This window comes from Salvelinus namaycush, chromosome 5, assembly GCF_016432855.1.
Source record: "Salvelinus namaycush isolate Seneca chromosome 5, SaNama_1.0, whole genome shotgun sequence".
Lineage (NCBI taxonomy): Eukaryota > Metazoa > Chordata > Actinopteri > Salmoniformes > Salmonidae > Salvelinus > Salvelinus namaycush.
The window spans coordinates 30,183,846-30,195,707 of NC_052311.1; the positions used below are offsets into that span (position 1 = coordinate 30,183,846).

General features: G+C 41.3%; 1 protein-coding gene across 2 annotated transcripts in view; it reads right to left on the bottom strand.

The window, feature by feature from the left end:
- Nucleotides 1-11,862, bottom strand: part of LOC120048178 (protein diaphanous homolog 1) — a 120,384-nt gene extending 108,522 nt beyond the window's left edge. For both annotated transcript variants that reach the window (XM_038993938.1, XM_038993937.1), the window contains exon 1: nt 11,113-11,862. In XM_038993938.1, coding sequence (XP_038849866.1) covers nt 11,113-11,211 — 99 coding nt within the window. In that variant the 5' untranslated portion in view covers nt 11,212-11,862. The remainder of the gene's footprint in view (nt 1-11,112) is intronic.

An 11,862-nucleotide genomic window follows, 5' to 3' on the forward strand; every position in this document is an offset into this window, starting at 1 on the left:
ACGGCAGCATTTTGTTTCTCTTTGAATCACAACTCGCACACGTGCTCATACTCTACTTTCTCAGTACGCACACATCCAATTTTTGGCACAAATGTGAGCAAAATGGTTGCACCGTAGAGCCCTGTTGCAGTGGTTTGAAGGCATAGGTCCATTCTATGAATAAATGTCTGACTGAAATGATAACCACCCTGTATTCAAGAGCATGCGTCTCAACCAATAGCGGACACAACACAAAAACCTCAGATGTAAAGCAGGGTCTAAGCTACAACATATGCAAATATGGAAATGTCCAAATAGTAACTTTCCCACCACTTCTTCCATGGGCAAACATGTATAGAAATGTCTTTCAAAATCGAAAGGAACGCTGTCAAAAAAAGTGATTGAATTCATATGGGATTTACCCGGTCGTGTTAGAGGGTTCTGAAAACTCAGGTTGTAGCTGTATGTGTAGGATTACTGTCAGAGGGTTCATCAGTCTAATCAGTGGCATCCGTCTGGTGGGGTGGGCAGCAGGTGGAAGGCAGTGGTGCATGCTGGAAAAGGTTATTTCTGCTTGAGGAGTGTCTAGGCAGGGTTGATCTAATGACCTCTGTGCCCAAGGCTGTCCCCTGAGAGACCACACAGCACAGCAAAGTGCAGAGCGGTGTGGAGTAAAGCTCTATGAGCCGAGGCAGCATGATAGCATCGTCCTTAAGCTAATTGCCGCATGCTAAAGGAGAGCAATACCCCAGTCTCTTTTCAACTGCACTAAAACAAATCTCTATAACCTGGTCTCTACTCAAAAATAACGCTGCCTGCTCGGAGTGACTGACTGTGAAGAACAGCAATAATAAGCAAAATAAGTCGAATTGAGGGCTTAGATCAGCAGTTGGAGGGTTGACGTCATTGCCCAAATCGGACAGTGTTATCACGTAAGCTTGATATGAGGTCACAATGCAAAACACTACACATCCAAGATAGTGTTGGGACAAAGCTTGTTGTGTCATCATTGCCACCAACGCCATCATGTCTGAGAATGAAACGCAGGTAGAACGATCATTGGGAGCAATTACTTAACAGATAAGGGACAGCTGATATGGCGGATCCACCCAACAGAGCTTCATCATCACATCTCTCTGAACTCTGACCTCAAAAATCCTATGACAACAAAAGGCCATCACACATTGTGTGTGTGTGTGTGAGGGATGTGCGCAGTTATTCGAATACTTGTGCGAGTATTCATTTTAGCGAGAGAGAAAAAAGTACAGCCTAATATAGGCCTATTTTAACCCGATTTTCACTGAAAAAGGCTTATTCTAAATTAAATAAAAATATCCACGTAACATTGTAATTCAGAATTCTGCGGTTTTTATGCAGGGAAACACTATAAAAACGCATAAGAAATATCTTGCTGCGTCTTGTAAAAATAAATCTAAAATGCTTCCGTCATTTCTGCTCGGCATCAGACTCATTTTGTGCTTCAGTTGCACTTCTCCACTCGGATGAGAACTCACAAACAGGCATTCTATCAGCAGACAGAGCTCTGACTGATGTGCAGCTACTTTTCTCCTGAAAATGCAAGATTAACTTCAAGGAAAACGTCGGAAAATGTAGATGGCTACATTCCTATCAAAAACATTAGAAATACGCTTTTTCATTGTACGCTCAATTTACTTGTGTGGCTGCTAGCAAATTAGCATTGCACTTCTGAAAATTAAGCTATTTTCAGCCGAATGTGTTGCACTAATGTATTTTCTGTGAAGTAAAACGCCCCTGATCATTCTATTGAAGCAAAATAACACGTAACTTTCAATATAAAAAAAAAACAGGTGAAATGGTTTTAAAATTCTGATTGATGTTCTGCGTCTTGAAGATTCTGATTTCTGAACTCTAATGCGACCCCTGGGACATACCATGACATTTCAAATTATTAATTTCATAAAACAGACTTTCAATGTAGTTATGACATGCACGGTGCGCCCCAAGAAAAAGGTTGGTAGCCGAGTTCTATGAAAGATAACATTGTGGCTGCTACAAGTTAGCTAGTCCTGGCTGTAGCCGAGTTTCCTTGGTCTCGCTCTCTCTCTCCCCCTGTCTACTCGCTACACACACTGCCCCATATAACCTCCGCAGGCCGCTGCAGCAATAGAGAGCCAGCCTCTCCCTCGCGCAGCAGTGCTCAGGTTAAAACGTACACAAGAAAATAAAAATACAAAAACACATGTATTTTGAATATCTGACAAAAATGAATGATACTATTTGAAAAGTGAAATTATTTCAAACCCCCATCCCTAGTGTGTGTGTTTGTTTTGCATAATACAAATACTGTTGGCGTGAGTTCAAATCCCAGATCATTCCAGCCAAGGCCAAATCACTGATACTCACTTGCTCTCACACAAACACACTGTGCAGACTGCAGTATGCATGCACCATACTTCATTATAGCCCAATGTTGACCTTTTCTTGCAGTGTGTGCATCTCTCTCCCTCAGATATGAATGACAAATTATGGATTTTATTAACCAAAAAAAATTAGGTAAACAGCCCAAATTATCTTCAAAAAAATAAGGTTACATTTCAAATCAAGTGCAAAAATGGGTCTACACAGAACAGATGCTTAATTAAGTTCTGTGTCCATACATGTTAAGAGAAGAGCGAGAACAATATCAGTTAAATGATTGAAATACTTTCAACAAGTGTTCGCAACTTTGTGAATTTCAGTGTCATTTATAAAAAATAAAACACTTGTTTAACAACCGACCCACAGATTTATTTGTAAAGAATCTTGTAAGAGTCTGGCTGACTTAAAAAGGCTTCAAGCTTCCTTTTAAGAGGCATTTTCTCAGCTATCTGCAACACAAGTATGACTGAAGAATGAAGCGGGTGTTAATCATGGGCTTTGCTACACAGAAAGCAGCAGTTGACTACTTGAAGCAGTTGACTACTCCATTGTCAACACTTTAATTAAAATCACTAGACCTACAGAGCTCGACATTAACACTTGTCCGGGGCAAGTAAAAAATAGATGATTTTATGTCTCTATATCAAACAATTAGGCTACTCCGATCAGAATTGTATCAAAGTGTCCTCCGGATGCGATGTGTTACACAGTTACCTCCTAATCTCTGTATTTCAATCATGCAGTCGCGAGACACGTTTTTGAGATCAAATTGATATTAGCTGCATGTGCATATTTGTTGATATTCACAGCTATTTAGTGAGTTACAGTGCAATATGAAAGTATTCAGACCCCTTGCCTTTTTCAACATTTTGTTACGTTAAAGCCTTACTCTAAAATGTATTAAATATTTTTTTCCCTCAATCTACACAAAATACCACACAACGATAAAGAGAAATCAGGTTTTTCGAAATTTTAGCAAATTTGTTAAAAATAAAAAACAGAAATAACATAAGCATTCAGACCCTTTGCTATGAGACTCGAATTTGAGCTCAGGTGCATCCTGTTTCCATTGATCAACCTTGACATGTATCTACAACTTGATTGGAGAAGGCACACACACCTGTCTGTATAAAAAGATCCCACAGTTGACAGTGCATGCCAGAGCAAAAACCAAGCCATGAGGTCGGAAAAAATTGTCTGTAGAGGTCCGAGACAGGATTGTGTCGAGGCACAGATCTGGGGAAGGGTACCAAAACATGTCTGCAGCATTGAAGGTTGCCAAGAACACAGTGGCCTCCATCATTCTTAAATGGAAGAAGTTTGGAACCACCAAGACTCTTCCTAGAGCTGGTTGCCCAGCCAAAGTGAGCAATCGGGGGAGAAGGGTCTTGGTCAGGGAGATAACCAAGAACCCAATGGTCACTGACAGAGCTCCAGAGTTCCTTTGTATTTGTATTTATTATGGATCCCCATTAGCTGCAGCCAAAGCAGCAGCTTCTCTTCCTGAGGTTCTGCAAAATTAAGGCAGTTTATACAATTTTAAAAACATTACAATACATTCACAACACACTGTGTGCCCTCAGGCCCCTACTCCACCACTACCACATCTCTACAGTACTAAATCCATGTGCATGTATGTATAGTGTGTATGTTATCGTGACTGTGTGTGTGTGTGTGTGTGTATATATACATGTCTGTGCCATTGTTTGTGTTGCTTCACAGTCTCCACTGTTCCATAATGTGTTTTTTCAATCGAATTTTACCGCTTGCATGAGTTACTTGATGTGGAATAGAGTTCCATGCAGTCGTGGCTCTATGTAGTACTGTGTGCCTCCCAGAGTCTGTTCTGGACTTGGGGACTGTGAAGAGACCTCGTGGCATGTCTTGTGGGGTATGCATGGTTGCCCGAGCTGTGTGCCAATAGTTTAGACAGACAGCTCGGTGCATTCAACATGTCGATACCTCTCACAAATAAATGTAGTGATGAAGTCAATCTCTCCTCCACTTTCAGCCAGCAAGAAGAGATTGACATGCATATTATTAATATTAGCTCTCTGTGTACATCCAAGGGTCAGCCGTGCTGCCCTGTTCTGAGCAAATTGCAATTTTCCTTAGTCCTTTTTTGTGGCACCTGACCACACGACTGAACAGTAGTCAAGGTGAAACAAAACTACGGCCTGTAGGACCTGCCTTGTTGATAGTGATGTTAAGAAGGCAGAGCATCGCTTTATTATAGACAGACTTCTTCCCATCTTAGCTACTACTGCATCAATATGTTTTGACCATGACAGTTTACAATCTAGGGTTACTCCAAGCAGTTTTGTCATCTCAACTTGCTCAAATACACATTATTTATTACCAGATTTAGTTGAGGTTTAGTGAGTGTTTTGTTCCAAATACAATGCTTTTAGTTTTAGAAATATCGAGGTCTAACTTATTCCTTGCCACCCTCTCTGAAACTAACTGCAGCTCTTTGTTGAGCGTTGCAGTCATTTCAGTCACTGTAGTAGCTGACGTGTATAGCATTGAGTCATCCGCATACATAGACACTCTGGCTTTACTCAAAGTCAGTGGCATGTCGTTAGTCAAAATTGAAAAAAACCAAAGGGCCTAAACAGTTACCTGGGGAATTCCTGATTCTAAATGGATTATATTTGAGAGGCTTCCATTAAATAACACCCTCTGTGTTCTGTTAGACAAGTAACTCTTCATCCACATTATAGCAGGGGGTGTAAAGCCATAACACATACGTTTTACCAGCAGCAGACTATGACCGATAATGTCAAAAGCTGCACTAAAGTCTAACAAGACATCACTCACAATCATTTTATCAATTTCTTTCAGCCAATCATCAGTCATTTGTGTAACTGCTGTGCTTGTTGAGTGTCCTTCCCTATAAGCTGAAATTCTGCTGAAATTCTGTCGTCAATTTGTTTCCTGTGAAATAGCATTGTATCTGGTCAAACACCAGTTTTTCCAGGAGTTTACTACGGGTTGGTAACAGGCTGATTGGTTGGCTATTTGAGCCAGTAAAATGGGCTTTACTATTCTTGGGTAACGGAATGACTTTAGCTTCCCTCCAGGCCTGAGGGCACACATTCTCTAGTAGGCTTAAATTGAAGATGTGGCAAATAGGAGTGGCAATATCATCTGCTATTATCCTCAGTAATTGTCCATCCAGATTGTCAGACACCGGTGGCTTGTCAATGTTGATAGACAAAAATCCTTTTTACACCTCTTCCACACTGACTTTACGGAATTCAAAAGTACAATTATTTTCTTTCATAATTTGGTCCGATATACTTGGATGTGTAGTGTCAGCGTTTGTTGCTGGCATGTCATCCCTAAGTTTGCCTATCTTGCCAATGAAAAAGTCATTAAAGTAGTTTGCAATATCAGTGAACTTTGATGGATGAGCCATCGGACTAAATTTTCCCCCAAAATTGTTATTTAAGGTGCCCCAAAGCTTTTTACTATCATTCTTTATATAATGTATCTTTGCTTCATAGTATAGTTTAGTCACATGATTTCATCATTTGAAGTATGTTTGCCAATCAGTTGGGCTGACAGACTTAATTGCCATACCTTTTGCCTCATCCCTCTCAACCATGCAATTTTTAAATTCCTCATCAATCCAAGGGGATTTAAGTTTTCACAATAATTTTTCTTAAATAGTTGCATGCTTATTAGTAACTGGAATAAGTAGTTTCATAAATGCGTCAAGTGCAGCGTCTGGTTGCTCCTCATTACACACCACAGACCAGCAAATATTATTTACATCATCAACATACGAATCACTAAAAAAACGTATTGTATGACCTCTTATAAATTATATTAGGCCCAGCCTTTGGAACTTCGGTTTTCCTAGATATGGTTATTATATTGTGATCACTACATCCTATGGATTTGGATACTGCTTTAAAGCAAATATCTGCAAAATTAGTAAAGATGTGACCAATACATGTTGATGATTTAATTCCTGTGCTGTTTGTAACTACCTTGGTAGGTTGACTGACAACCTGTTCCAGGTTGCAGCCACAGGTTACAGTTTGAAGTTTTTTCCTGAGTGGGCAGCTTGATGATAGCCAGCCAATATTTAAAAAACACACAGAAAACATACTTCTCTGTTGATATCACATATATTATCGAGCATTTCACACATTATCCAGACTGTTAGCCCTTGGTGGTCTATAGCAGCTTCCCACAAGAATGGGCTTTAGGTGAGGCAGATGAACCTGTAGCCATATTACTTCAACAGTATTTAACATTTGATCATCTCTAAGCTTTACAGGAATGTGGTTCTGAATATAGACCGCAACACTGCCTATGTTGGCATTTCTGTCTTTTCGGTAGATGTTATAACCATGTATTAATACCACTGTCATCAAAGGAATTATCTAAGTGAGTTTCAGAGAGAGTCAGAATATGAATGTCATCTGTTACAAGCAAGTTATTGACTTCATGGACCTTGATTCTTAGCCCATATTAACATATGTAGCCTATCTTTGGCACTTTTCTGGGTTGCTTGATTATTTTTAATGCTTTACTGGGAAGCTTATCAGAGGTAGACTTACTCATGTCATTTACATTGGAGCTGATAGTGCAGGGTGAGCTGCATAGTGGTCTTCCTACTATTGCACACCGCCTCAGTGCTAACAGTGTAACTCTGGTTTATAGGCTCATGATTACTGCTTACAATAGTTGTAGGGTAAACAGATGTATTCGGTGCAATTAGGGGTACATAAACCAAATGACTTACATTGTGTTTGCCAATACCCCTAAGATCATGTAGATTTGATGCAGCATTATGACGACGAATTGTCACAATGGTAGGGATTAACTGACCTGGTCTTGGATCATTTACCAGTCATTGTTTCAACGCACCCTTGAAATGCGTGAACAGGGTCCAGGAGCCAAGATGATTTGGATGGACTCCGTCATTCCTGTCGAGTATCTTCTGTTTCCAGAAGGTGTCAAAGTTATCAATAAAAGTGACTCCAGCAGAGCTACAGTAATCTTTTAGCCAAATGTGTAATGCCAGCAGTCTGCTGAATCTTTCACACCCACGGCCCAACGATGGTACTGGACCTGAAATTATTGGCCGTTTTTTTGAGTCTTAATGCTAATATCAGTTCTTTAAAATCCATTTTTAAATGTTCCGAGCTAGCCCTCCTGATATCATTTGACCCCACATGGACTACGACAGTGTCAGCTCCTGGCATCTGTGGTAGAACAGTCGGAAGCAGCCTTGTTATGTCCTGTACTCGTGCTCCTGGGTAGCACAGGGTTTTAACCTTGGGGGCCGAGATGTTTCTCACCATAGAGCTGCCTACGATGACAGCTGATGATGTTGAATGGGCCGGTCTCTCAGGGAGTTCTGAGGATTTGAACCCGAGGTAGAAGCCACCGGAGAGGGAGACAGAGCCGAGGACGAAGACGCAGGTACCTCTGGATCCAGGGCAGCAAAGCTGTTTCTGGTCTGTGTCAGTTCCAGGCTCAACATCTCCATGGAGACCCATGTTGCCAGAGGACGCTTTCTTTGACTTCCACGGCGAGTGACGTACCTCCATGGCTGGTTTGCTGGGTCGAGATCAGCTCCGTTCTCCAGGGAAGGGGGAAACCCCTTTGGGTATGGAACCCTGCCTAGCACCAGCCAGTCAGCTGTTGAGAGCCGGCAAAACTTCTACCAGACCAGAGCGGCATCCGGCTACTGGGGTGGAAAAAATAAATAAAACGTAGGTGGGCGTGGGTTCCTCTGTGGAGATGAGAGAACCTTGCAGAAAAACAACCATCTCTGCAGCACTCCACCAATCAGGCCTTTACGGTAGAGTGGCCAGATGGAAGCCATTCCTCAATAAAAGGTACGACAGCCCGTTTGGAGTTTGCCAAATGGCACCTAAAGGACTCTCAGACCACGAGAAACAAGATTCTCTGGTCTGATGAAACCAAGATTGAACTCTTTGGCCTGAATCCCTACAATGAAGCATGGTGGTGGCAGCATCATGCTGTGGGATGTTTTTTAGAGGGGGGGACTGGGAAACTAGTCAGGATTGAGGGAAAGATGAACGAAACAAAGTACAGAGAGATCCTTGATCAAAACCTGCTCCAGAGCACTCACGACCTCAGACTGGGGCGAAGGTTCACCTTCAAACAGGACAACTACCCTAAGCACACAGCCAACACAACCAAAAGTGGCTTCGGGACAAGTCTCTGAATGTCCTTGAGTGGCCAAGCCAGAACCCGGACTTGAACCCGCTCGAACATCTCTGGAGAGACCTGAAAATAGCTGTGCAGCGACGCTCCCCATCCAACCTGACAGAGCTTAAGAGGATCTGCAGAGAAGAATGGGAGAAAGCTTGTAGCGTCATAGCCAAGAAGACGAACTGAAATCACTGCCAAAGGTGCTTCAAAGGTACTGAGTAAAGGGTCTGAATAGGTATGTAAAATGTGATTTTATTTATTTATATATATATATATATATATAAATATATATAAATATATATTTATATAAATATATATATATATATATATATTTATATATAAACATTTTCAAAATGTAAAAAAAAAACTGTTTCTTTGTCATTGAGTATTGTGTAGATTGAGGCCAATTTTTTTTTAATCCATTTCAGAATAACACTAACGTAACAAAATGTGGAAAAAGTCAAGGGGTCTGAATAATTTCCGAATGCACTCTATTTGCCCAGGTATTGCTAATTTTTGGTCAATAATGAAAATCCTGGAAAAGTCATGGTGTGTGCCGTTGCTTGAGGAAAGAGAGCTAGAGACATTGCGCAGAAGGTAAAATATTGATATAGCATACAACAGACTAAATAGATAACAGTCCTCAGCCCTGCCAGAAAATCTCACATTGTATAAAAAAAAGAAGAAAAAAGACTGACTTTGGTGTGTTTGAGCAGGGTTGGATCAAAAGCCTGCACACCAAGTAGCTCTCCAGATGGGGGGAGGGTTGACAGACCACATGTTTTATACTGTAGCCTATCGGTGCAGTATTTTACTTTGTGGGGGGTTAAGTGCCTTGCTCAAGGCCACACAGCAGGAGATATACTACATGGGATCAGAGACCAGCAGCCTTCCATTGTCAACACCAGTGATAATAATATGTATTTTGTGAAGTAGTTCCTTGCATTCAGTCACCTTTTTTGCCCATGGTGTTACAGACCATTTCTTTTTGGGGGACAAGTGACAAGTAAAAAAACAAACTCTGTCCCACTTGCCCAAGTGGCTAGAAAAGATCATGTCAAGCCCTGGACCTATATATTTAAAATGTGACTGCAACCACAGAGTACAACACACACCAGGAGGCGGGACAGACAGCAGACTGTCAAACCGGCAGTTTTTCCTTGTCATTGCTCACTTTGTGACTAACATGCGACCATCTTATCAATAGATCGCTAGAATATGCATCTAGCGGGAGAGTGCTCGGCAGACTTTTTTTCTGACTTGAGAATTGTAAAAAAAAAAAAAAAAAAAAAAAAAAAAAAGTAACCTAGTTAATTTAAGTGGGAAAAGTACCTGGCTGACAGGGTAGCGTCTAACCAGCTCTATAGCTGACGCTAGTGGAAAACACTAATCGCCAATGGTGATATAGCCTAGGCCTATATCAAGATAATGCAAACCAGATCACATAGCCTACACATGGAACCTGGCCAAATCATTCAAGTTGCAAACATCTGCTCTAGCGAGCATGGCAGGACGCCTGGGCAGAGAACATCTGTCACTGGCACCTTCAGAACGGGGAGACTGAAGGGCTTTCGAGAGAGGGTGGAGGGGGGTTGGGATCTTACAAAAGCATGTGATAGGGTGGGGAGCTGTGCTCGTTGACCAGGTGTGTATTTGGGCCTCTATGGTTACCATTTGTCTGTGGAATATCAGTTTCCAACTGTTGCTAGACTAGCCAGGGGTTAAATGACACGTTACCCTCCATGATGACACGCAATTACGGGTGACTCCCCATGCTCTCTCTTCTAGATATCACACTGAATCCCCCATTCTTGCCATGGGTACTAAATGGCTATGACGTCACTATCGCCATCCACGCGACTACTTCAAATCGGTGTGATGTGCCACATGTCAGTGTTTTACTCTACGATGCAAAGTAGCATATTATTTAAATCCATTTCCCATTCATATTAGTTTATTTTGTCATTGATGTGTAAATTTCATTTCTGAATACTAGCCCGCAAGGGAGACCATGCAAATTTTTGCCTACGTGGGAAAGTGGAGAAAGGCATTTATTCCATGTGTACTGTACTTCAAACACAGGTTCAATCCGGAGACAGCAACCTGTGGAAAACCCGAACCATCTCCAAAACAAACACTAGCTAGCTAATTTGCTACAGTTACTGTTGCCAAACCGCGAGTCAAGCCGTTTGCTACATTGTCAAGCTCGTTGCAACACTTCAGAGTTTTAACATGAGGATAGCTAGCTAGTTACTTCCTCATTTTTTCACAAAACACGTAACGTTAACACGATTGACATTAGCCTTGCGGATTTCAGAGTAGTCCGAAAACACACCGAATGTTGTAAAATAACTGGCTGCAAATGAAATAAACAAACAGGTTTGTTAGGTAGATATCTAAGTGGTAACGTTCTGACAACTTCTGCCACTTGTTCTACCAGAAAGTACCAACTCAGAGTTCCCAAGTAACATTGAACTCAGGAGTGCATTATTAGTTAACTCACAATCAGTGAAATATTTAATGAATACGTACAAATTTCTTTTTGCCGTCTCCATCTTCATAGTTTTTCTTTTCTTTCTTGTCCTTCTTGCTTTTGGGAGCAGAGGCAGAATTCCCTGAATTAGGATCCATTGTGTAGAGAATTTCCTCAAAAGGGAGAACAAAAATAAATCCACAAACACACCCGGTGATATCCCGATTTTGCCTCGATACAAAGTTATCAAAAGTTGTCCTTTCCGACGAAAAAAAAAATGTATAGCTAAGTACCCTTGAGAACTGACTACAACTATTAGCAAATGGCTAGTTAACTGGTGCTAGACAACCCCAAACCCCTTTTCATCCGCCTGGGATTGAAAAAGGAGGGAAATTCAAAGTACCCCCAAACAGTGGAAAGAAAACGTATTGTAGCTACTCTTGACGACTCTTTGTTGTTGGAACATACAAAACTTTACCAGTACAACAAATGTTGTGCAATTTTCGTTGCAAGGAGAGTCGTCCGTAATCCCCCCTCAAAAACCATTGCGTGCCTCCCTGAGTGTCTGTGCGGTAGTGACTGATGGCTAATGTAATGCTAGCTAGCTAGGCTAAAACTCGGTACAAAAAAAAAAAGATACGGTTCTTCCTACTTCCACAAGTGTTTTTCTATAAGACAAGTTGTTCTTTGTTATATCGCTGTTGACTCCATTATTACAGTCATCTCAAATTCTTTTCCATTACTGGAACAAATTAACTTTCCCGAGTGACAACGTTCAAACCCTTCCACGATAGGCTTCTTCCTGCCAT